Genomic DNA, 27784 nt, shown 5'->3' with positions numbered 1-27784 from the left:
GGAGTTTCAGAGTGATACACGAGTAGAGGCTTCACTCTGCAATCCCCACTAGCATTACTACACAACAAAAGAGTAAGCCTGTCTTTCATAGGCTTGTGTCCTGGGAGTGCTTTTTTCTCCTGTGTAATGTAGGTCCTGTTTGGCATTTTCTTCCAAAATGCCTATTTTGTCACAATTAAACACTTGTTGGGGTTTGAATCCTTCAGCCTCTATGTACCCCTGGAATTCCTGCACATATTTTTCAGCCACTTTTTGGTCCGAACTGGCAGCCTCACCATGCCTTATCACACTATGTATGCCATTACAATTCTTAAATCTCTCAAACCAACCTTTGCTGGCCTTAAATTCACCCACATCACCACTAGTTACAGGCATTTTCTTAATTAAATCGTTATGCAACTGCCTTGCCTTTTCACATATGATCGCTTGAGAGGTGCTATCTCTTGATATCTGTTTTTTGTTTATCCACACCAATAACAGTCTCTCAACATCTTCGAGCACTTGTGATCTGTGTTTCGTAAAGATACTTGCACCTTTTGCAACAACAGCATAGGATAGTAGAGATGGTTGATTGGGGTTTGTTGTACAACCTGGCCAGCTCAGAGGCACACACTCCACTTTTGTATTTATTTACTATCTCCCTCATTTCAATAGTAATTTTCACCCTTTTTACCACAGGGTTGGCACTAGAAGCTTTCTTTGGGGCTATGGTTGGCTTATTTAGTAGTTAGAAGCACTAAAAACACTGGAATAATACAAAATGTTCCAAATGTATGCGTGGGAGCGACCCCTCTGGCTTGTAAACACTGGCACACTAACTGAAGGCAGGCCAGCTGAGGCGCGCTCAGGGCAGTCAGACACGTGGACACGTACCGGACGAATGCTGTAGGTCGAGTTTTTCAACGTACGTCGGGGTCAAATTTTTATACTGAAAAGCATTGTAGGTCAGTTTTAACGTAGGTTGGAGACATCGTAGGTCGGGGGTTCACTGTACTGCATCTACAGTATTAAGAACTTAAGAAAGGTTTTAATAGTTTGACTCATGAAATCATAATGACACAATTACAAACAAACCATACCATGGGTGGGGATAGAACCTGCGATCACAGAGTTATAAAACTCCTAGTTGGATGAATCTTGTAGCCAGCTGGCCCAGTGGCTAGCGCATCGGCCTGGAGTTTTATGACTCTGATCGCTGGTTCTGTCCCTGTCCATGGTATGGTTTCATTTGATAGTTTCTCATGGAAAATGGAAAACATAGAAGGCATAAGAAGCAAATTATTTACACTGAATGAGATTTTCTGTTTGACGTGAAAACAAGATGTTATGAGAAGTATATTGTCCTTGTGGAATAACGTCATCAGCAGGGTGTTGCAAGGTTCAGTGCTTGCCAGTTTCAATTTAATATCATGTAAGTAAGTAAATTTACTTAATTACGTTTATACATGGTTACAGTCATGAACAAATTATAAAGTAATGAGCATTTCATATGTCCACACCTGGTCACAACTCTAATGAGTTATCAGTGCAAATATTAATTGTTGGGTAGAACACACACACGAGCGCGTGCACACACATGGGCATGCACACACACACACGAGCACACACACACACATGAGCACACACACACACATATGAGCACACACACACATATGAGCACACACACACATATGAGCACACACACACGTATCAGCACACACACACACACACACACATGAGCACACACACACGAACACACACACACACACACAGGAGCTTGGACTCGACCCCTGCAACCTCAACTAGGTGAGTACACACATGAGCACACACACGAGCACACACACCAAGTGTGCTAGGGAATGGAAGAAATATAGAAGGCAAAGGACCCAGGAGAATAAGGAGAGCAGTCGTAGAGCCAGAAACGAATATGCACAGATAAGAAGGGAGGCCCAATGACAATATGAAAACGACATAGCAGTGAAAGCCAAATCTGACCCAAAGCTGTTATACAGCCACATCAGGAGGAAAACAACAGTCAAGGACCAGGTAATCAGGCTAAATAAGGAAGGAGGAGAGACAACAAGAAATGACCATAAAGTATGTGAGGAACTCAACAAGAGATTCAAAGAAGTGTTCACAGAGGAGACAGAAGGGGCTCCAGAGGGACGGAGAGGTGTGGCACATCACCAGGTGCTGGACACGGTACACACAACCGAGGAAGAAGTGAAGAGGCTTCTGAGTGAGCTAGATACCTCAAAGGCAATGGGGCCAGATAACATCTCTCCATGGGTCCTGAGAGAGGGAGCAGAGGCGCTATGTGTACCCCTAACAACAATATTCAATACATCTATCGAAACAGGGAGATTGCCTGAGGCATGGAAGACAGCAAATGTAGTCCCAATCTTTAAAAAAGGAGACAGACATAAAGCACTAAACTACAGACCAGTGTCACTGACATGTATAGTATGCAAAGTCATGGAGAAGATTGTCAGGAAAAGTGGTGGAACATCTAGAAAGGAATGATCTCATCAACAGCAGCCAACATGGTTTCAGGGACGGGAAATCCTGTGTCACAAACCTACTGGAGTTCTATGACAAGGTGACAGCAGTAAGACAAGAGAGAGAGGGGTGGGTGGATTGCATTTTCTTGGACTGCAAGAAGGTGTTTGACACAGTACCACACGAGAGATTACTGCAAAAATTGGAAGACCAAGCAGGGATAACAGGGAAGGCACTACAATGGATCAGGGAATATTTGTCAGGAAGACACCAGCGAGTAATGGTACATGGCGAGGTGTCAGAGTGGGCACCTGTGACCAGCGGGGTCCCACAGGGGTCAGTCCTAGGACCAGTGCTGTTTCTGGTATTTGTGAACGACATGACGGAAGGAATAAACTCCGAGGTGTCCCTGTTTGCAGATGACGTGAAGCTGATGAGAAGAATTCATTCGATCGAAGACCAGGCAGAACTACAAAGGGATCTGGACAGGCTGCAGACCTGGTCCAGCAATTGGTTCCTGGAATTCAATCCCACCAAGTGCAAAGTCATGAAGATTGGGAAGGGCAAAGAAGACTGCAGACGGAGTACAGTCTAGGGGGCCAGAGACTACAAACCTCACTCAAGGAAAAAGATCTTGGGGTGAGTATAACACCAGGCACATCTCCTAAAGCGCACATCAACCAAATAACTGCTGCAGCATATGGGCGCCTAGCAAACCTCAGAACAGCATTCCAACATCTTAATAAGGAATCGTTCAGAACCCTGTACACCGTGTATGTTAGGCCCATATTGGAGTATGCGGCACCAGTTTGGAACCCACACCTAGCCAAGCATGTAAAGAAACTAGAGAAAGTGCAAAGGTTTGCAACAAGACTAGTCCCAGAGCTAAGAGGTATGTCCTACGAGGAGAGGTTAAGGGAAATCAACCTGACGACACTGGAGGACAGGAGAGATGGGGGGACATGATAACGACTTACAAAATACTGAGAGGAATTGACAAGGTGGACAAAGACAGGGTGTTCCAGAGACTGGACACAGCAACATGGGGACACGATTGGAAGCTGAAGACAGATGAATCACAGGGATGTTAGGAAGTATTTCTTCAGCCACAGAGTAGTCAGGAAGTGGAATAGTTTAGGAAGCGATGTAGTGGACGTAGGATCCATACATAGCTTTAAGCAGAGGTACGATAAAGCTCATGGTTCAGGGAGAATGACCTAGTAGCGACCAGTGAAGAGGCGGGGCCAGGAGCTTGGACTCGACCCCTGCAACCTCAATTAGGTGAGTACAACTAGGTGAGTACACACACACAAAAAAAAAAAAAAAAAAAAAAAGAACTTAATAAGGAATCATTCAGGACACTGTACACTGTATATGTTAGGCCCATACTAGAGTATGCAGCACCAGTCTGGAACCCACACCTGGTCAAGCACGTCAAGAAGTTAGAGAAAGTACAAAGGTTTGCAACAAGGCTAGTCCCAGAACTCAGGGGAATGTCATACGAGGAAAGGTTGAGGGAGATCAGACTGACGACACTGGAGGACAGAAGGGTCAGGGGAGACATGATAATGACATACAAGATACTGCGGGGAATAGACAAGGTGGACAGAGATAGGAGGTTCCAGAGAGGGGACACAGAAACAAAGGGTCACAACTGGAAGCTGAAGACTCAGACGAGTCATAGGGACGTTAGGAAGTATTTCTTCAGTCATAGAGTCGTCAGGAAGTGGAATAGCCTAGCAAGTGAAGTAGTGGAGGCAGGAACTGTACATAGTTTTAAGAAGAGGTATGACAAAGCTCAGGAAGCAGAGAGGGAGAGGACCTAGTAGCGATCAGTGAAGAGGCAGGGCCAGGAGCTGAGTCTCGACCCCTGCAACCACAATTAGGTGAGTACAACTACATTTTGTAATATTTATGTAGTTAAACCTTGTAAAAAGTATGAATTATGATTATTATTATTATTATATGTAGTATATTATACCTGTCCTAGTTTTAAAATATAATTTAAACCAGTTTCATGCTTGTGCTGTTTGTTTATCTACTGTATAGATATAATAAGTAAGAAAGCCAATAAAATCATTTTTACTATAGTTTTTGACTTAAAAAAGTAGAGAACACAGTAAACAACTTCATTTCTCTAATGTGGCACACTGTACCGAATAAAATTATGGTAATTGACATGTATTAACTACATTATAGTAAGCCCCCTGTTACGCAAAGCATTTGGGGCAGCCTTAAAACTAATTTACAATTATTAGGCAATGAGACACATAGTACATGAGAATAAGAATAGTTACTTTATACTCTGTTGAAGGTATTCTGTAATTTATTAAAAAATTCTTATTAAAGATACATTAAAAATGAAGCTAAGTACCTGTATTGATACAGGGATAAAAATGTCTTTAAGTAATAAATGAGAATTTAAGTAAAGATGGAACAGGGATAATATTGGATGAAAGACAGAGTTTCATGATTTGTTTGGCATAATAAACTGTTGTGTTGTCTGCCAAGCTGTTGACATGTTTGTTGAGATGCTTTTATATTATGAAAGCATTTAAAACTTGATAGTTTTTTCTAATACTGCACAGTAATTTACCATAAGATATAAGCCTGTTGTTGTATTGAAGATTTAACACACTGCAATAAAATATGAACATAATATTCAAATGGAGCATTTTCTACAGATTGAGGGTGTAAACAGTGGACCAATTGCTCGGTTAGCTCCTGACCCGAAGCAGATCCCTACCTTGACTTACGGACGCTCCAATCCTGGAATCCCAGCTCATACCTATGCCAGTGCTTTCTACATAGATGCTGATGAAGGCACTGTAATGTCTCTCCTGATCTTACAGGCACATAGTAGTTCTTTAGGAACTTGGCAATACTCACTCGATGGGGCAACGTATAAAGATGTGAGGACACTGGAACTTTGCATTACTGTTTGAATATTGGAATAGTACTATAATTGATTAAAATTTGCAATTTTTTTATTGAAATGATTACTGTAGTTGTTTAGTTACACCTATTAAATGATTCATACATTTTGGCCAGGCAAACACAAATATAGATACAAAGGTTTAAATTTTTTGAATGCAAATTGTTTTTAACACATTGACCATCTCCAACTAATTATATCCATTATTTCAAATGTATATGTATTTTTAAAGGTAATTTTCAGTGTAATTGTATTAGTTTATTTTTAACACACTGCCATTTCCCACTGAGGTAGGGTGTCCTCCTAAAAATACACATTCACTGTTATTCATTAAGTTGCTGTTTTGCCAGAAGTGTGCTGATGTAGCAGCTCAGATGACCCTACTTTCCACCTCCAAGAATCAAGTCTAACTGGTTTCTCTGAATTCCTTCATAAGTTCTATCTTGCTTATGTTGCAACAGCACATCAAACCACAAACACCACTTGTCTCCACTCACTATTATTTAACACTTTCACACAAACTTGTTGGATGTTCAGGCTTCTAGCACTCTAAATCTCATTTGATCCCTCCTTCTAACCCTTTCTGGGATGACTCTTGCCTCACTTTCCATCCACCCCAGATATATACACCCTTTTAATCATCCTATTCTGCTCCACCCTCTCAAATGCCCAAACCACCTTGACAACACCTCCTCAGCCCACTGAATTATATGCTTGGTAACCCCACACCACCTTGTAATCTCCATGATTCGAGTCTCGGCATGTGAAGGTGCAACATCCCTATCAGACCCTCAAAGAGTATTTAATAGGGCTGATTCTTCCTTATGAAAATAAAAAGATAGAGCAGATAAATGGAAGTCCACAGTGCAGTTGTTCTAGGCACTTGGCTATGAATCTTTTGGGTTTTGTATTGTGAATCTTTTGGGTTTTGGAACGTTCAGCCGGTGTTGATGTGTGGTCACTGATGGTTGTGACTTGTGACTCCTGAAGAAAATTAGTGACACCAACAAGTGCAACGATTCTGTAGAACTGAGGTACTGTGATCCTCTGACAATCCATTGTCGTGAACCACAATTGGTGGGGTAACAACTGGAGAACGGCTGTATTACAGTATGAAGATGCCAGTGTCTCAGTCATGAGCAGAAGAGGGACTATAAAGTTTATATCGTCCAAGTTCTACTCACTGGAGAAGTTTACGTGTCTGATCTAAGCATAGATCTTGCTGCCCATCTTATCTCGCCTGTGTCGGATGACCCGAGCTGGCAATCGAGGCTACAAAAAAGAAACAGAAAATACAAACCAGACAAGAAGTCACTCACATGATAGACATATGGCCTTTAAAAGGAATGGTGAGGACAAATATGATTACATTACTCAACATAAGTCGAATTAAGTCAGGTTGAATTGTCAGAATGTAAACCTAAACAAGAGTGAAGCTTTTGTTTGAGGTAAATTAAACAAAACACAAAATAAATTACTAAACAGGAGTGGAATAGATATTTACAGGCTTGATGGAACCTGAAAGTCAATTGACTGCAATCTGGTCGGAGGGACCCACGTCAACTCCCACTGGGTGAAAATGGGGGGAGTAGGGGGAGTAATGGTAATGATTCACACACCTTTCAGAACAAGCATTCCACCAATCAAACTACCACCACCACTCCTTCATAATTCCATTCCTTTCGAATGAATGTTTTCCCTCACACTGCAGTGTTTACACCACAACATGTAGTTCCTTGCTTGGTTTAGTGTTTGAAGCCCATGTCTTGCACTTATTTGTAAATAGGTTAGGTTAAGTAAGGTTTGTTAGGAAACAGAACAAGTGTTTCCTGACAGGGGTCTGAGTCAGATAATGACCTGCCATTGGAGCTTCTGGTCATCCAACTGAGGACTTTAATAATTATGGTCATAGTTATTAACTATTTAGTGAGTTATTTGTAAATAGAAATTTTTCATGTATTACAGCCTCCTCCTCCTTCCCTCCCTCTTAGTCCATTAAATTGACAGTTTACTAACTGCATTTTAAATTTAATTGTATTTCTTTAATGTTGCTAATTCTTCTTTCAACACACACGCCATATCCCACTGAGGCAGGGTGGCCCAAAAAGAAAAACAAAGTTTCTCTGTATTACTTTATTAATGTCTACAGAAGAAGGAGTTACTAGCCCCTTACTCCCATGTTGCTAATTACATTTTATAAAAGGCTGCATGTTTGTTACCAATTAAACCTTATTCTGTAATACAGATTGTTGGCTTAGAGAAAGATCCATTTCCAAAGAAATTTAGGCTGGCTGGGTCGTACAAGGGCATAGTGAAGCTAGAAGAAAAGATGGAAGTCAACGAATGTGATTTCTCAAGCATGATCAAGTAAGGCTCTTGTATCATTATTTATGTAGTTTAAGTTCTGTTTAGCTAAAAAAACATACACAAAAGGAGCTAACTTTAGAAGACATTTTGGTCTGTCTTGGACCATTATGAAGTTTATTATTAACTTGTAACTAATTATTAACTTGTTGGTCCAGAATAAACCAAAACAGTTTTTATAAGGATAGTGAAGCTCAGGTTAGGGTGTGTAAAAGAGAGGGAGAATACTTCCCGGTAAAAGTAGGTCTTAGACAGGGATGTGTAATGTCACCATGGTTGTTTAATATATTTATAGATGGGGTTGTAAAAGAAGTAAATGCTAGGGTGTTTGGGAGAGGGGTGGGATTAAATTATGGGGAATCAAATGCAAAATGGGAATTGACACAGTTACTTTTTGCTGATGATACTGTACTTATGGGAGATTCTAAAGAAAAATTGCAAAGGTTAGTGGATGAGTTTGGGAGTGTGTGTAAAGGTAGAAAGTTGAAAATGAACATAGAAAAAGAGTAAGGTGATGAGGGTATCAAATGATTTAGATAAAGAAAAATTGGATATCAAATTGGGGAGGAGGAGGAGTATGGAAGAAGTGAATGTTTTCAGATACTTGGGAGTTGACATGTCAGCAGATGGATTTATGAAGGATGAGGTTAATCATAGAATTGATGAGGGAAAAAAGGTGAGTGGTGCATTGAGGTATATGTGGAGACAAAAAACGTTATCTATGGAGGCAAAGAAGGGAATGTATGAAAGTATAGTAGTACCAACACTCTTATATGGGTGTGAAGCTTGGGTTGTGAATGCAGCAGCGAGGAGGCGGTTGGAGGCAGTGGAGATGTCCTGTTTAACCCTTTGAGGGTCGACAGGCCCTCTCCGAAACTCGTTCTCAGGGTCGGCCAAATTTAAAAAAAAAAAAATTATTTTCTCTTATGAAAAGATAGAGAATCTTTTCCCGATCATAAAGACACCAAAAGTTTGAAATTTGATAGAAAACTTACGGAATTATGCTCTCGCAAAGTTAGCGGTCTCGGCGATGTTTACGCATTGGCGATTTTGCCCACTTTGAGCCCCATTTTCGGCCAATTTCACTGTACTAGTCGACAAAAAACATGAATATTTCGCTAGAACTCCATTTTTTCTATCGAATGGGCGCAAGAAACCACCCATTTATGAAATTCAACTATCCAGTACAGTGGTCAGAATTTAGCAATTTTGCCAATTTCACACAAATTTCAAAAGATGCCAATTTCCGAATAAGGTCCAGAATAAACAAGAAAGACATTCCTGGCACTAAAATGACATTTCCTCTAGTCATTAGTCACGTCTCAAGGCCCCTCTTATATTCTTTTGCTTTCCACTTTGAATTTTTATTCTCACAAAAAATATAAGATTTACTGTTATGCAGACTACTGCATTAGTGTAAAAAATGGTATAAATATTATTGGTGCACTTGTGAAAGAATATTAGACTCACCAGTTGACGTGTATTGCACGCTTGGCACGATTTGTTTACTTTTGAAGTTTGGTAAAAATCGAACATTTCTGCTACTTTGAGCTCAATTTCAAGGCACCTTTCATTGTAAAACCAGTCAAAATCATCTCAATTTCTGTAATATGTCTTCCATTCTATAAAATGAGACCAAGAAAACTCGAATACAACAATAAATACCATACGAAAATACACTGCAAAGTCGCTGATTTATTCCAAAAAAATGGTCAAAGTTTTTTTTTTCTCATTGTGCACTGTGTGCTGCAGGATTTTTTTTAGACTGTGCACACTGACCACATAGACCCATTCTTTCATATGAAGGCCTACCAGCTTTCTCCCACTAGATTTGAGGCCGCTAGAATTTATGCGTACTAGTACGTCAAAAACCCCTACGCGTAAGACATACTAGTACGACCAAAACCCTCAAAGGGTTAAGGGCAATGTGTGGTGTAAATATTATGCAGAAAATTTGGAGTGTGGAAATTAGGAGAAGGTGTGGAGTTAATAAAAGTATTAGTGAGAGGGCTGAAGAGGGGTTGTTGAGGTCGTTTGGCCATTTAGAGAGAATGGATCAAAGTAGAATGACATGACGAGCATTTAAATCTGTTGGGGAAGGAATGCAAGGTAGGGGTCATCTTCGAAAAGGTTGGAAGGGGTAAGGGAGGTTTTGTCTGCGAGGGGCTTGGACTTCCAGCAGGCGTGCATGAGCATGTTCGATAGGAGTGAATGGAAACAAATGGTATTTGGGACCTGACAAGCTGTTGGAGTGTGAGCAGGGTAATATTTAGTGAAGGGATTCAGGGAAACCGGTTATTTTTATATAGCCAGACTTGAGTCCTGGAAATGGGAAGTACAATGCCTGCACTCTAAAGGAGGGGTTTCAGGATATTAGCAGTTTGGAGGGATATGTTGTGTATCTTTATACGTATATGCTTCAAAGCTGTTGTGTTCTGAGCACCTCTGCAAAAACAGTGATTATGTGCAAGAGAGGTGAAAGTGTTGAATTATGATGAAAGTATTTTCTTTTTGGGGATTTTCTTTCTTTTTGGGCCACCCTGCTTTAGTGGGAGACAGCCGACTTGCTTAAAAAAAAAAAAAAAATATTCAAAATTTCCTGTGTGTGTGTACTCACCTAGTTGTACTCACCTAGTTGAGGTTGCGGGGGTCGAGTCAGAGCTCCTGGCCCCGCCTCTTCACTGATCGCTACTAGGTCACTCTCCCTGAGCCATGAGCTTTATCATACCTCTGCTTAAAGCTATGTATGGATCCTGCCTCCACTACATCACTTCCCAAACTATTCCACTTACTGACTACTCTGTGGCTGAAGAAATACTTAATAACATCCCTGTGATTCATCTGCGTCTTCAACTTCCAACTGTGTCCCCTTGTTACTGTGTCCAATCTCTGGAACATCCTGTCTTTGTCCACATTGTCAATTCCTCTCAGTATTTTGTATGTCGTTATCATGTCCCCCCTATCTCTCCTGTCCTCCAGTGTCGTCAGGTTGATTTCCCTTAACCTCTCCTCGTAGGACATACCTCTTAGCTCTGGGACTAGTCTTGTTTCAAACCTTTGCACTTTCTCTAGTTTCTTTACGTGCTTGGCTAGGTGTGGGTTCCAAACTGGTGCCGCATACTTCAATATGGGCGTAACGTACACGGTGTACAGGGTCCTGAATGACTCCTTATTAAGATGTCGGAATGCTGTTCTGGGGTTTGCTAGGCGCCCATATGCTGCAGCAGTTATTTGGTTGATGTGCGCTTCAGGAGATGTGCCTGGTGTTATACTCACCCCAAGATCTTTTTCCTTGAGTGAGGTTTGTAGTCTCTGGCCCCCTAGACTGTACTCCGTCTGCGGTCTTCTTTGCCCTTCCCCAATCTTCATGACTTTGCACTTGGTGGGATTGAACTCCAGGAGCCAATTGCTGGACCAGGTCTGCAGCCTGTCCAGATCCCTTTGTAGTTCTGCCTGGTCTTCGATCGAATGAATTCTTCTCATCAGCTTCACGTCATCTGCAAACAGGGACACCTCAGAGTCTATTCCTTCCGTCATGTCGTTCACAAATACCAGAAACAGCACTGGTCCTAGGACTGACCCCTGTGGGACCCCGCTGGTCACAGGTGCCCACTCTGACACCTCGCCACATACCATGACTCGCTGCTGTCTTCCTGACAAGTATTCCCTGATCCATTGTAGTGCCTTCCCTGTTATCCCTGCTTGGTTCTCCAGTTTTTGCACCAATCTCTTGTGTGGAACTGTGTCAAACGCCTTCTTGCAGTCCAAGAATATGCAATCCACCCACCCCTCTCTCTCTTGTCTTACTGCTGTCACCATGTCATAGAACTCTAGTAGGTTTGTGACACAGGATTTCCCGTCCCTGAAACCATGTTGGCTGCTGTTGATGAGATCATTCCTTTCTAGGTGTTCCACCACTCTTCTCCTGATAATCTTCTACATGATTTTGCATACTATACATGTCAGTGACACTGGTCTGTAGTTTAATGCGTCATGTCTGTCTCCTTTTTTAAAGATTCGGACTACATTTGCTGTCTTCCATGCCTCAGGCAATCTCCCTGTTTCGATAGATGTATTGAATATTGTTGTTAGGGGTACACATAGCGCCTCTGCTCCCTCTCTCAATACCCATGGGGAGATGTTATCTGGCCCCATTGCCTTTGAGGTATCTAGCTCACTCAGAAGCCTCTTCACTTCTTCCTCAGTTGTGTGCACTGTGTCCAGCACATGGTGTGCCCCACCTCTCCATCTTTCTGGAGCCCCTTCTGTCTCCTCTGTGAACACTTCTTTGAATCTCTTGTTGAGTTCCTCACATACTTCACGGTCATTTCTTGTTGTCTCTCCTCCTTCCTTCCTTAGCCTGATTACCTGGTCCTTGACTGTTGTTTTCCTCCTGATGTGGCTGTACAACAGTTTCGGGTCAGATTTGGCTTTCGCTGCTATGTCATTTTCATATTGTCTTTGGGCCTCCCTTCTTATCTGTGCATATTCGTTTCTGGCTCTACGACTGCTCTCCTTATTCTCCTGGGTCCTTTGCCTTCTATATTTCTTCCATTCCCTAGCACACTTGGTTTTTGCCTCCCTGCACCTTTGGGTAAACCATGGGCTCATCCTGGCTTTTTCATTATTCCTGTTACCCTTGGGTACAAACCTCTCCTCAGCCTCCTTGCATTTTGTTGCTACATATTCCATCATCTCATTAACTGGCTTCCCTGCCAGTTCTCTGTCCCACTGAACCCCGTTCAGTGTGTGTGTGTGTGTGTGTGTGTGTGTGTGTGTGTGTGTGTGTGTGTGTACGTACATACATACATACTCACCTAATTGTGTGTGTGTGTGTTTTGTAATTTATTCCAGCCATGTTATGATTTTTTCCATGTAGTTAACTTAGACTGAATTTGAACTGTAATGCATTACATGAATTTGTGTACAAAGTATTTTCTTTTCTTCTTTCAACGTACCAGCCGTATCCCACTGAGGTGGGGTGGCCCAAAAGGAAAAATGAAAGTTTCTCCTTTTAAATTTAGTAAAATATACAGGAGAAGAGGTTACTAGCCCCTTGCTCCCAGCATTTTAGTCGCCTCTTACGACGTGCATGGCTTATGGAGGAAGAATTCTGTTCCACTTCCCCATGGATAATAAAGTATTTTACCTCACATAATTTCTCACTGTTATAATTCTCTTAAAATTTTTGCATAGGGATTCCAGCAAGTTGACTTCAGTAGACAGTAGCAGTGAATGTTTGGAAGAGCTAAAGAAGGTGATGGACAAATATGCCAGTAAGTCAGCATCAAATATAACACAAGAAGACAATCAAAATGAGTTTAGTACAGTGACTGAGGACAATACAACTGAAGGGTCAGGTCAAGACAAGAAGGGCATAAGGTTGCCAAGATCAACAATAGGCCAACAGCAGTTTGGAGGTTTTGGAACTGGGAATTTCAATGTTACCACAGCATACCCTATGGTTAGTTCTTATCCTTGTTCAGGTATTTAGAAAAAAAACATCATTGATGTTTAAAATAGTCAAAATGGACTTACATATATAATTGAGAACTAATTAAATTACTGTAATAAATTATTGTTTACTATTGTATTAGATAAATATAAATGTAACAAATTATATTAGAACAGCTATGAGGAAGACCTTTTATATGTTTAGCTGTTTAGATTTTTTGAACATCTGTTTGCTGTTAGAACTTATTTCATATTTGATTTTAGTGAAAAACAAATTATTAATGATGGTACAACACAGAGTGAAGTTGCTATGTTTTAATTTCCACAAAATGAGGCCAGATGAAAAATTATGAAAACATTTTCATGATAAAGGACATTTAAGTTGCTAACACATCCATCTTTCTCCTGCATTTCCTCACCTCCCTCTTCATCACTGTAACTAGTTCTTCCCTGATTCTTGTTTCCTGCAGGTAACAGGACTCCTTGTGCCCGCAAATGCACTTATCAAGTTCAACTATTTGCGGGACTACTGGACCTTGCCTGAAGCACTCCAAAAAACAAAGCTAGTGTTCACTGCCTCTAATAATGCTGACCTTGGGAAAGTTGCCTCTGAAGTTAAAATGATTAATTTCAGTTTTGTGCAGAGCTGGAAGGTAAGTGGACACTTCTTCATAAAAGAAACTGTTTGCTACTGTAGGGGAGACTGTCTTGAAAATCAGTGTGAATGTGTCTTGTTATAATGACATAATTGTCCACTATTATGACAGGAGCTTATTACCAAGTTTGTTGTCAAGTAAATTTGATGGAAATCACATTTCTAGGCACTCTGGCATTGTAGTTACACATGTTCCCCCAAATGATTACAGTGTAACTTTATTATACTTAAAGGGAATTTGTATGTTTATCATATATAAATGTTTAAAAGTAGAGTATTTCTATGATTGATAGTAAATATATGGACATGAGGGATGGTCTGACTAGATGTCAAAACTACAAATCCCTGATAATGTTTGATTTGCAATGTATTAATTTTATACTTTACTCATATTAATTTAAAAATAATGGAATTAGAAATATAGAAATGAGAGAATGACAGCAAATATTTTAGAACTAGGTTAGAGAAGACATAGGGTGATAATTCTAAAGAACTATCACCATATATCTGCTCTAACCTAATTAGTGGCCTGAAACTGGGCAATTGCTTAAAAATTTCTGCTTGCAAAACAGTCTGTCATGAAATATTAGTCTTGCAGGAAGAGTTAGCCTGTATGTATACCCCTGCTAATGACACAATTCAGATAAGTCGTTCTACAGAACCTGATTCTACACAAATACTGTTCACAGTATTCCCATCATGGGAATACTGTGATACTTCAAACAGTTCATTTTGTTTTCATTTGAAAATTTCTTCTCCCAAGCTATGAATGACCCAATGCAAATAGTTGACTAAATTCTATTTTTTTTTTAAAGATACAGGTGCTGTATTTTACAAAGTGTCTAGTGTATCAACTTGCTTTCCTGTATCTTGGCTGTGGGTGTTTATTTACTTCCAGGGGTGGTCTAGTATCAAAATCATACCTCTAGTGACAAATGTTGGCTTTCCATCAGATTGAAGGTCTCGACAGTTTTGCAAAGGATCCAGTTGTAATGTCAATGGAGTGGACTGATTGCACAGGACAGCGACTGGTATCAAATCCACCCCAGGTAGTGGATGCCTGTGGTGTTTGTGGAGGCTACAACACTTCATGTCTTGATTGTAATGGAGACCTTTATGGGAGTAAGTTGTTTGTCACAATACTTTGACACTTGCATGCTTATAAGAACACTGGGTGAACATCTTCTCTTAAACCAGCCACATCCCACTGAGGCAGGAGGACCCCAAAAGAAAAACAAAAGTTTCTCTTTTTAACTTTAATAATAATGTATACAGGACAAGGGGTTACTAGCCCCTTGCTCCCGGCATTTTAGTCACCTCTTATGACACACATGGCTTATGGAGGAGGAATTGTCTTCCACATCCCCATGGAGATAAGAGGAAATAAACAAGAACAAGAACTATTAAGAAAATAGAAGAAAACCCAGATTTTTTTTTTTTCAACAAACTGGCCGTATCCCACAAAGGCAGGGTGGCCCAAAAAGAAAAACGAAAGTTTCTCTTTTTAAATTTAGTAATTTATACAGGAGAAGGGGTTACTAGCCCCTTGCTCCCGGCATTTTAGTCGCCTGTTCACCTAGCAGCAAATAGGTACCTGGGTGTTAGTCGACTGGTGTGGGTCGCATCCTGGGGGACAAGATTAAGGACCCCAATGGAAATAAGTTAGACAGTCCTCGATGACGCACTGACTTTCTTGGGTTATCCTGGGTGGCTAACCCTCCGGGGTTAAAAATCCGAACGAAATCTTATCTTACAACACGCGTGGCCTACAGAGGAAGAATTCTGTTCCACTTCCCTATGGAGATTTATTTATTTATTTTTTTTTTTCAACAAGTCGGCCGTCTCCCACCGAGGCAGGGTGACCCAAAAAAGAAAGAAAATCCCCAAAAAGAAAATACTTTCATCATCATTCAACACTTTCACCACACTCACACATTATCACTGTTTTTGCAGAGGTGCTCAGAATACAACAGTTTAGAAGCATACACATATAAAGATACACAACATATCCCTCCAAACTGCCAATATCCCAAACCCCTCCTTTAAAGTGCAGGCATTGTACAGTGGATCCTCAACCAGCGATGGCATCGATTAACGATAAATCTGACTAGCGATACATTTTAACGCAAAAATTTTGCCTCAACTAGCGCTTAAAAACCCGACCAGCGCTATTCGTTCTGTACCATACGCGTCCACTTTGGCCTGAGCGCGCCTCACTTGTCCCTTGGGTGACAGTGTTTACAAGCCAGCCAGCCACCGCGGTCGCTTCCAAGCATACAACAACTGGAACATTTCATATTATCACAGCCTTTGTAGTGATTGCACCTGCAAAATAAGTCACCATGGGCCCCAAGAAAGCTTCTAGTGCCAACCCTACAGCAAAAAGGGTGAGAATTACTATGGAGATGAAGAAAGAGATCATTGCTAAGTATGAAAGTGGAGTGCGTGTCTCTGAGCTGGTCAGGTTGTATAATAAACCCCAATCAACCATCGCTACTATTGTGGGTAAGAAAACGGCAATCAAGGAAGCTGTTCTTGCCAAAGGTGCAGCTGCTGCTGCACCACAGTCAGCTGTTGTTATTGCTGCACCACCATCAGCTGTATTACTCGAAGATGTGGAGAGAGTGTTGTTGGTGTGGCTTAACGTGAAACAATTACCGAGAAACGATTAACCCCGGAGGGTTAGGTTGTATAATAAACCCCAATCAACCATCGCTACTATTGTGGGTAAGAAAACAGCAATCAAGGAAGCTGTTCTTGCCAAAGGTGCAGCTGCTGCTGCACCACAGTCAGCTGTTGTTGTTGCTGCACCACCATCAGCTGTATTACTTGAAGATGTGGACAGAGTGTTGTTGGTGTGGCTTAACGTGAAACGGTTACCGAGAAACGATTAACCCCGGAGGGTTAGCCACCCAGGATAACCCAAGAAAGTCAGTGCATCATCGAGGACTGTCTAACTTATTTCCATTGGGGGTCCTTAATCTTGTCCCCCAGGATGTGACCCACAACAGTTGACTAACACCCAGGTGAACAGGAAAAAATGCCTGGAACTAGTGCTCATATTAGTGAGGTTAGTGGGGAGGATGTGGTAGAGTTGGTGGAGGAGGACAATGACGAACTAACCACTGATGAGCTGCTAGATCATCTTCAACAGTAAGAGGCCACACCTGAGGAAACTGCTTCGAAGGAGGAGAGAGAGAAATTGAAGAATTTGCCTACTTCAAAGATTAAGGAAATGTGTGCAATGTGGCTTAAAGTGCAAACCTTTTTTGATGAAAATCACCCTCACACAGCTATTGCAAGCCGTGCTGGTGACTATTACACTGACAGTGTTGTGAAACACTTTAGGATAAAGGAACGAGAGGTACAGGCCTCTATGGACAGATATGTTGTGCGACAGAAGTCCAGTGACTCTGAAGCTGGTCCTAGTGGCATTAAAAGAACAAGGGAAGTAACCCCAGAAAAAGACTTGCTACCTCAAGTGCTAATGGAAGGGGATTCCCCTTCTAAACACTAACAAGATCAACGTTCTCCCCTCCTCCCATCCCATTAATCATCACCAGATCTTCAATAAAGGTAAGTGTCATGTAACTGTGCATGTCTTCTTGAGTTTGTGTGTATTAAAATTAATATTTCATGTGGTAAAATTTTTTTTTTCAATAATTTGGGGTGTCTTGCACGAATTAATTTGATTTCCATTATTTCTTATGGGGAAAATTAACTTGACTAACGATTATTTCGATTAACGATGAGCTCTCAGGAACGGATTAATATCGCTGGTTGAGGGTCCACTGTACTTCCCATTTCCAGGACTCAAGTCCGACTATATGAAAATAACCGGTTTCCCTGAATCCCTTCACTAAATATTACCCTGCTCACACTCCAACAGATCGTCAGGTCCCAAGTACCATTCGTCTCCATTCACTCCTATCTAACACGCTCATGCACGCTTGCTGGAAGTCCAAGCCCCTTGCCCACAAAACCTCCTTTACCCCCTCTCTCCAACCCTTTCGAGGACGACCCCTACCCCGCCTTCCTTCCCCTATAGATTTATATGCTTTCCATGTCATTCTACTTTGATCCATTCTCTCTAAATGACCAAACCACCTCAACAACCCCTCTTCTGCCCTCTGACTAATACTTTTATTAACTCCACACCTTTTCCTAATTTCCACACTCCGAATTTTCTGCATAATATTTACACCACACATTGCCCTTAAACAGGACATCTCCACTGCCTCCAACCGTCTCCTCGCTGCTGCATTTACCACCCAAGCTTCACACCCATATAAGAGTGTTGGTACTACTATACTTTCATACATTCCCTTCTTTGCCTCCATAGATAACGTTTTTTGACTCCACATATACCTCAACGCACCACTCACCTTTTTTCCCTCATCAATTCTATGATTAACCTCATCCTTCATAAATCCATCCACTGACACGTCAACTCCCAAGTATCTGAAAACATTCACTTCTTCCATACTCCTCCTCCCCAATTTGATATCCAATTTTTCTTTATCTAAATCATTTGATACCCTCATCACCTTACTCTTTTCTATGTTCACTTTCAACTTTCTACCTTTACACACACTCCCAAACTCATTCACTAACCTTTGCAATTTTTCTTTAGAATCTCCCATAAGCACAGTATCATCAGCAAAAAGTAACCGTGTCAATTCCCATTTTGAATTTGATTCCCCAAAATTTAATCCCACCCCTCTCCCCAAGACTCTATCATATGCCTTTTCTAAATCCATAAATTCAATAAAAACTTCCCTACCTTTATCTAAATACTGTTCACATATATGCTTAGTAAGTAAGTAAGTAAGTAAGTAAATTTATTCAGGTATACACAATACAGTTACATAGAATTATCATACATAGCAGCATATGTATAGAGAACCTAGGATAACCCAAAAAAGTCAGACAGAGTGACTTATTTCCATTGGGGTCCTTTTACCTTATTATTATTATATAAAGGTTATAATATTTTCTTATTATTCTATAATGAAGATAACATCTTATTATCATACTAAAAAGACTATCTACTACACGAGGGTCATTAAGACTATCTACAATACGAGGGTCATTAAGACTATCTACTACCCGAGGGTCATTACGACTATCTACAATACGAGGGTCATTACTAGGGATAAGGTAAAATTTACACGTATTTTAGCTAAAAAATAGAAAATCATTCCCCTCCCTTTCTGTTGCTTCATTCATCAGACACTTTTTGGCAGTCTTCTTGAACTGGTTCAAGCTATGACTGGCCTTGACATTTGTGGGTAGTCTGTTCCATTCCTTTATTGCTGTACAATAAAAGGTGTTTGAAGCCTGGCCACTGACTGTGGGTACTACAAAGTTGTGCTCTCTCCCCCTAGTACTATGATTGCTTTGGTTCCCAACCTTGACAAAATTGACAGCAAAATATTCTGGACACTGTTCGTGAGCAATTTTATAAACATGATTTAGCTTCAGTTGTTTTACTCTGTCTTCAACATTCACCATATCCAACTGCTGTAATTCATCCTGGCCTACATGTTCTCTTGGTCCCAGCCCCAGGATGAATCTTACGATTTTGTTCTGGGTGATTTGCAGTCTATCTTTCAGTTTTTTTGTCAAGGCAGAGTACCAAGAAGAGCAAGCGTAATCCATATGGCATTGTATAAGGGCTAGACATAGGGTCCTGCGAGCCTCAGTAGGTAGACACTGTGCTTGTCTATACAGGAACTTCAGCCTGGCATTCGCTTTCTTTACTACACTGTTCCCTATCAATTCTCCTGACATGCATGGGTCAAAGGGGATTCCCAGATATTTAACTGATGAAACCAAAGTGATGGACTCCCCATTACACTGAACATTAAAATTATTTACCCTTCTCAGTTTATGTTTCGTTCCAAGGAGAATGGCTTCAGTTTTCCCTAGGTGTAATGATAGTTTGTTGTCTACTAACCATTTGCTGCAGGACTCCAGTTCCAGTGTTAAAACATTAGCAATATCTTGTGGGTCTTTACCTGTCACTAACAGAGCACTGTCATCTGCATACAGTAGGAGTTTGCACTTGACACTGATAGGCATATCATTGACATAACATAAGAATAGTAAGGGACCCAGAATACTACCTTGGGGAACTCCACATGTTATCGGCAGGGGTTCTGATTCCGTTTTGTTGATTTTGACTATTTGTCTCCTGTTGCTAAGGTAGGACTTAAACCAGTCTACAGAACCTATACCAATAGCTTGAAGTTTCTTACATAATATATTGTGGTTGACAGTATCGAAGGCCTTTTGCAGGTCTAAGGTTACCATACCTATGAGGTTCCCTTTTGACATTTCAGTTCTCAGGTAATCCATCAGATTAATAAGGGAGGTATCGGTTGAGTAGGATCTTCTAAAGCCCGATTGATAGCTATGGAGAATGCTGTTGTCATTAAGGTACTTAACTACTTGAGAATACACTGCCCTCTCCAGAATTTTAGATATTATACTGAGTATACTAACAGGTCTATAGTTGCTTACATCAGACCTATTATTTTTCTTGAAGATAGGAGTAACTCTGGCCTCCTTGAACCCCTCCGGTACGGTATTAGTGGTGATTGATAGATTTATTATGTGAGCAATAGGGATTGACAGTTCAGAAGCACCATCTTTTAGGAACTTAGACGGGATGTTATCAGGGCCTGTGCTCTTAGTTGGGTTTAACCTGCTTAGTTCTTTTTGAATGAAGTCATGAGATACACTTACTAGTTGACAACTGTTTGGGGTTACCCCTTTATTGGTATAGTATGTTTGAAACTTATCAGAGTCTGTGTTAAAGGTATTTGATGCAGCTGGTAGTTTACTTACTAGTGTTGATGCAACAGATGTGTAGTAGGAATTAAAGCAATTTGCCACCTTAGATGTTTCGTGGCATACCTTATTATCGATAGTGAGTACTATGTTTGACCTATCTACTGGCTTATGGCTATACCCCAACTGTTTTAGTTGTTGCCAGAGCTTTCTGGGGTTATGCTTATATTCTTCAATTTTTGAGCAATAGTGCTTTGCCTTTGCTCCTTTTATAAGCCTCTGTACTCTGTTCCTCACCCTTTGGAATTCATTTAGTGCTGCAATATCCTGTCTGTTTGCTTTAAATCTTTTTAGCAGCTGGTCTCTGAATTTCATATTATCTAATATCTCAGTAGTCATCCAGGGTTCAGTTCTTCGTTTAATCCTAACCTCTTTAACTGGTGCAATATTATTAAGAATGGTAGTGAACATTGTTTTGAATTTTTCCCAGGCATCGTTTACGTCCGTGCAACTTGTTATCTCTGTCCAGTCACAATTGTGTAGCCTATTTACCAGTGTTTCTTTACTGTAGTTTCTAGTTGACCTCATTTTTATTGTCCTGTGTAGGCCTATCCTATCCCTAGTGATTTTCCTGGTGCAGTAAATGATGAAATGATCACTAAGACCTGTGGTAATGACGCCTGACTGACTAATGTTCTCAGCGCGGTTGCAAAGTATGTGGTCAATTAGGGTGGCTGAGAACTGTGTGATCCGGGTTGGTTTATTAATTAGTTGGGTGTAGCTATTTAATCCTAGAATTTGCTTATACCTTTTGCATAGCCCGTTATTTTGTTGCTGAAAACAGATATTGAAGTCGCCCAGTATTATTGTTTCGCAATTGCTTTCAACTCCGGACAAGACTCTGGAAAAGTCTTCTAAGAACTGGTCCTGGGTAGGAGGGCGGTAACTAGTTCCTACTAAGATGGGTTTGGTCTTGGGAAGCAGCACTTCAAACCATAGAATCTCCAGTTAATTGTTATTTAAATCAGGTCTTGGGTTGTAAGCTAAGTCATTTCTAATGTAGGCACATACTCCACCACCCTTTCTGTTCCTATCTAAGCGTTTTATATTGTAACCTTCTATTTTGACCTCGTCGTCAGTCACCGTATCATCCAACCAAGATTCAGAGATGGTTATAACTGCCGCCCTAATTTTGTTAGCTAGAATCCTAATCTCTGCCAATTTAGGAAGAAGTGATCTTGCATTGACATGAATAAAGTGAAGGCCTGTTTTCATAAAACAATCATAATCATCAATATATGGCAATGGGTCATTTGTATTAAAATTAGGTAAATCAATGTCATCACTGCTAAAGGGTAACTGTGCCAGAGTGCATTTATTACACACAAAATGAATTCTGGCACCGTTGCTATAATTGTACATACATCCATCATGCACCCACCCCTTACACATTTTACATAAGGTGCCTTTTCTGTTTTTCATGCATACTTTAGTACAGTGTATGCATCTGTTTGGTAGTGTTTGAGATAATAATGGCTGTATTGTCTCACATTGACCTATGTATGCATTACATATGGAGTTAAGGTTATCATCCCTAGCTACTAGACCGTCATTATTGCCGTCATTTATCTGTCTGTTTTGCCTCTGCACAATAGTTTGAGGTCCTGGATTAATTTGGATATCACCACTTAAGAGCGCTACAATAAGAGCTGTGTGCCATTGTTTTTGTTTGGGTATGCGGTGTTGCCATACCCTGCGGCGATAGTGAGGTTTACTTTTCTGGTAGGATGGCAACTGTTGGGCTTTTACTGTCCAGGGCGCTGTTACTCCATTCACCTTTTCCAACCCCCATGACTGATTTCTTTCTTCATGGAATTGAAGAAGAAATATAAATATAATTATGGCAGCCTATACCCCTCTAATGCCTGCCATTTTCACTCTTCGCTCTTTTACTCATATACAATAATATTTATTTCTCTTTTCCAGTCCCTAGTACACTTAGTATCTGCTTTAATTACACTGAATTACTAGTAAAATTTCGTCTTCAAAACCCTCTTCACTGCTCACTTTTCCCTTAACTTCACAAAACCCTTACAGTTAACCTCTTCAAAACCCTCTTCACTGCTCACTTTTCCCTTAACTTCACAACACCCTTACATTTAACCCTTTATTACACCCTCCCCTACCCACCTCACTTCACAGTCTGGCTTCACCAATTAACTTCTAACTCCTTTCCATTCTGGTAGACCAGAAAGGTTTAATCAATGGTTTTATCCTTCCAAATCCCCCTCAATTCCATTTATCGGGGGTTGTGTCGTGTTGTTGTCTCCTGACCTGTTTTGCTGACTCAGCCATTTTTAAAACACTGAGGGGAGTAACACCACCTGACTTTCCTTGAGTTATAGATATATTTGGCTTTTTCTGCTATGATTCTCTCACTGTACACTGGTCAGCTGAATATAGGTCAGCTACTAAAACATTAACCTTGACTATTTAACTATTCACTTCTTTCCCACGACTGGCACTGAGGGATAACCGTCCTATACCTTGGAGTTTTGTACTGTTGATTTGACGATGTCTCCTGTGTTTCCCTCTCGTTAGCACTGGTACAGGTGATATGATGGTGGTACAGATATGATGCTACTGTCAACAGATGAACGTCAGTAAAGATGAAAATTTCACTTCGCTAGTTGTACGTCTGGCAGTAGCTGCTGTTTGAATGCCGGTCAGCCATGTTTAAAGGCTCAAATCTTTCCCTCGTTTGGCACTGACGAAAAAAGTCCTACAGACCTGGCATTTCCTTGGAGATTTAGTTGATCAGGATTTCTGCCATGTTGTCTTCCCGTTAAACACTGGTGCAGTTGATATAGAGGTCAGTTATTTCATTTAGTGGAAAACGTCTCGTGTCTGGTTCACGTCTGGCAGCAGGTCTGGTACTTGAATGCCGGTCCCTCTTCTGTCATATTTAGTCCATTTCGTTGTCGTCACCGTCAGTTTTTATGTAACTATAGTTAACTTGCATGTTGTTGCAGCAGTACTTGCAAATTTGGCCATCACTGGAGTTCGGATAGGCCCAGGGGACGGCAAGATATAGATATGCTTCAATGTAAACACTTGATCTACACATCCCCTACCCACTCTGAAACCTCCTTGCTCATCCGCAATCCTACATTCTGTCTTACCTCTAATTCTTTCAATTATAACCCTACCGTACACTTTTCCTGGTATACTCAGTAAACTTATTCCTCTATAATTTTTACAGTCTCTTTTGTCCCCTTTCCCTTTATATAAAGGGACTATACATGCTCTCCACCAATCCCTAGGTACCTTCCCCTCTTTCATACATTTATTAAACAAAAGTACCAACCACTCCAACACTATATCCCCCCTTGCTTTTAACATTTCTGTCATGATCCCATCAGTTCCAGCTGCTTTACCCCCTTTCATTCTACGTAATGCCTCACGTACCTCCCTCACACTTACATTCTGCTCTTCTTCACTCCTAAAAGATGGTATACCTCCCTGACCAGTACAAGAAATTACTGCCTCTCTTTCTTCCTTAACATTTAAAAGTTCCTCAAAATATTCTCGCCATCTACCTAATACCTCCATCTCCCCATCTACTAACTCCCCTACTCTGTTTTTAACTGACAAATCCATACTTTCCCTAGGCTTTCTGAACTTGTTTAACTCGCTCCAAAATTTTTTCTTATTTTCATTAAAATTTCTTGACAATGCCTCTCCCACTCTATCATCTGCTCTCCTTTTGCACTCTCTCACCACTCTCTTTACCTTTCTTTTACTCTCCATATACTCTGCTCTTCTTATAACACTTCTGCTTTGTAAAAACCTCTCATAAGCTACCTTTTTCTCTTTTATCATACCCTTTACTTCATCATTCCACCAATCACTCTTTCCTCCTGCCCCCACCCTCCTATAACCACAAACTTCTGCCCCACATTCTAATACTGCATTTTTAAAACTATTCCAACCCTCTTCAACCCCCCCCACTACTCATCTTTGCACTAGCCCACCTTTCTGCCAATAGTCGCTTATATCTCACCCGAACTTCCTCCTCCCTTAGTTTATACACTTTATCCTCCCTCTTACTTGTTGTTGCCACCTTCCTCTTTTCCCATCTACCTCTTACTCTAACTGGAGATAAGAGGAAATAAACAAGAACAAGAACTAGAAAGAAAATAGAAGAAAACCAAGAGGGGTGTGTATATATATGCTTGTACATGTATGTGTAGTGTGACCTAAGTGTAAGTAGAAGTAGAAAGACGTACCTGAAATCTTGCATGTTTATGAGACAGAAAAAAGACACCAGCAATCTTACCATCATGTAAAACAGTTACAGGTTTCCACTTTATATTCACTTGGCAGGATGGTAGTACAGTGGACCCCCGCATAACTTTGGCATCGCATAGTGTTAAATCCGCATAGCGATACATTTTATCGCTAAAATTTTGCCTCGCATAGTGCTAAAAAATTTGCTCAACGCCCAGGATGAATCTTACGATTTTGTTCTGGGTGATTTGCAGTCTATCTTTCAGTTTTTTTGTCAAGGCAGAGTACCAAGAAGAGCAAGCGTAATCCATATGGCATTGTATAAGGGCTAGACATAGGGTCCTGCGAGCCTCAGTAGGTAGACACTGTGCTTGTCTATACAGGAACTTCAGCCTGGCATTCGCTTTCTTTACTACACTGTTCCCTATCAATTCTCCTGACATGCATGGGTCAAAGGGGATTCCCAGATATTTAACTGATGAAACCAAAGTGATGGACTCCCCATTACACTGAACATTAAAATTATTTACCCTTCTCAGTTTATGTTTCGTTCCAAGGAGAATGGCTTCAGTTTTCCCTAGGTGTAATGATAGTTTGTTGTCTACTAACCATTTGCTGCAGGACTCCAGTTCCAGTGTTAAAACATTAGCAATATCTTGTGGGTCTTTACCTGTCACTAACAGAGCACTGTCATCTGCATACAGTAGGAGTTTGCACTTGACACTGATAGGCATATCATTGACATAACATAAGAATAGTAAGGGACCCAGAATACTACCTTGGGGAACTCCACATGTTATCGGCAGGGGTTCTGATTCCGTTTTGTTGATTTTGACTATTTGTCTCCTGTTGCTAAGGTAGGACTTAAACCAGTCTACAGAACCTATACCAATAGCTTGAAGTTTCTTACATAATATATTGTGGTTGACAGTATCGAAGGCCTTTTGCAGGTCTAAGGTTACCATACCTATGAGGTTCCCTTTTGACATTTCAGTTCTCAGGTAATCCATCAGATTAATAAGGGAGGTATCGGTTGAGTAGGATCTTCTAAAGCCCGATTGATAGCTATGGAGAATGCTGTTGTCATTAAGGTACTTAACTACTTGAGAATACACTGCCCTCTCCAGAATTTTAGATATTATACTGAGTATACTAACAGGTCTATAGTTGCTTACATCAGACCTATTATTTTTCTTGAAGATAGGAGTAACTCTGGCCTCCTTGAACCCCTCCGGTACGGTATTAGTGGTGATTGATAGATTTATTATGTGAGCAATAGGGATTGACAGTTCAGAAGCACCATCTTTTAGGAACTTAGACGGGATGTTATCAGGGCCTGTGCTCTTAGTTGGGTTTAACCTGCTTAGTTCTTTTTGAATGAAGTCATGAGATACACTTACTAGTTGACAACTGTTTGGGGTTACCCCTTTATTGGTATAGTATGTTTGAAACTTATCAGAGTCTGTGTTAAAGGTATTTGATGCAGCTGGTAGTTTACTTACTAGTGTTGATGCAACAGATGTGTAGTAGGAATTAAAGCAATTTGCCACCTTAGATGTTTCGTGGCATACCTTATTATCGATAGTGAGTACTATGTTTGACCTATCTACTGGCTTATGGCTATACCCCAACTGTTTTAGTTGTTGCCAGAGCTTTCTGGGGTTATGCTTATATTCTTCAATTTTTGAGCAATAGTGCTTTGCCTTTGCTCCTTTTATAAGCCTCTGTACTCTGTTCCTCACCCTTTGGAATTCATTTAGTGCTGCAATATCCTGTCTGTTTGCTTTAAATCTTTTTAGCAGCTGGTCTCTGAATTTCATATTATCTAATATCTCAGTAGTCATCCAGGGTTCAGTTCTTCGTTTAATCCTAACCTCTTTAACTGGTGCAATATTATTAAGAATGGTAGTGAACATTGTTTTGAATTTTTCCCAGGCATCGTTTACGTCCGTGCAACTTGTTATCTCTGTCCAGTCACAATTGTGTAGCCTATTTACCAGTGTTTCTTTACTGTAGTTTCTAGTTGACCTCATTTTTATTGTCCTGTGTAGGCCTATCCTATCCCTAGTGATTTTCCTGGTGCAGTAAATGATGAAATGATCACTAAGACCTGTGGTAATGACGCCTGACTGACTAATGTTCTCAGCGCGGTTGCAAAGTATGTGGTCAATTAGGGTGGCTGAGAACTGTGTGATCCGGGTTGGTTTATTAATTAGTTGGGTGTAGCTATTTAATCCTAGAATTTGCTTATACCTTTTGCATAGCCCGTTATTTTGTTGCTGAAAACAGATATTGAAGTCGCCCAGTATTATTGTTTCGCAATTGCTTTCAACTCCGGACAAGACTCTGGAAAAGTCTTCTAAGAACTGGTCCTGGGTAGGAGGGCGGTAACTAGTTCCTACTAAGATGGGTTTGGTCTTGGGAAGCAGCACTTCAAACCATAGAATCTCCAGTTAATTGTTATTTAAATCAGGTCTTGGGTTGTAAGCTAAGTCATTTCTAATGTAGGCACATACTCCACCACCCTTTCTGTTCCTATCTAAGCGTTTTATATTGTAACCTTCTATTTTGACCTCGTCGTCAGTCACCGTATCATCCAACCAAGATTCAGAGATGGTTATAACTGCCGCCCTAATTTTGTTAGCTAGAATCCTAATCTCTGCCAATTTAGGAAGAAGTGATCTTGCATTGACATGAATAAAGTGAAGGCCTGTTTTCATAAAACAATCATAATCATCAATATATGGCAATGGGTCATTTGTATTAAAATTAGGTAAATCAATGTCATCACTGCTAAAGGGTAACTGTGCCAG

At 40.6% G+C, this 27784-nt stretch overlaps 1 protein-coding gene across 2 annotated transcripts in view; it reads left to right on the top strand.

Moving 5' to 3' along the window:
• The window catches only part of LOC128685978 (uncharacterized), a 379974-nt gene that overhangs the window by 115294 nt on the left and 236896 nt on the right, over positions 1-27784 (top strand). For both annotated transcript variants that reach the window (XM_070083171.1, XM_070083170.1), the window contains exons 20-24: positions 5163-5390; positions 7659-7780; positions 12974-13241; positions 13702-13884; positions 14840-15008. In XM_070083171.1, the coding sequence (XP_069939272.1) occupies positions 5163-5390; positions 7659-7780; positions 12974-13241; positions 13702-13884; positions 14840-15008 (970 nt within the window). The remainder of the gene's footprint in view (positions 1-5162; positions 5391-7658; positions 7781-12973; positions 13242-13701; positions 13885-14839; positions 15009-27784) is intronic.

This window comes from Cherax quadricarinatus, chromosome 9 (genome assembly GCF_038502225.1).
Source record: "Cherax quadricarinatus isolate ZL_2023a chromosome 9, ASM3850222v1, whole genome shotgun sequence".
Taxonomy (NCBI): Eukaryota; Metazoa; Arthropoda; class Malacostraca; order Decapoda; family Parastacidae; genus Cherax; species Cherax quadricarinatus.
The sequence above is the reverse complement of the archived record's forward strand: the minus strand, read 5'-3'. Positions and strand labels throughout refer to the sequence as shown.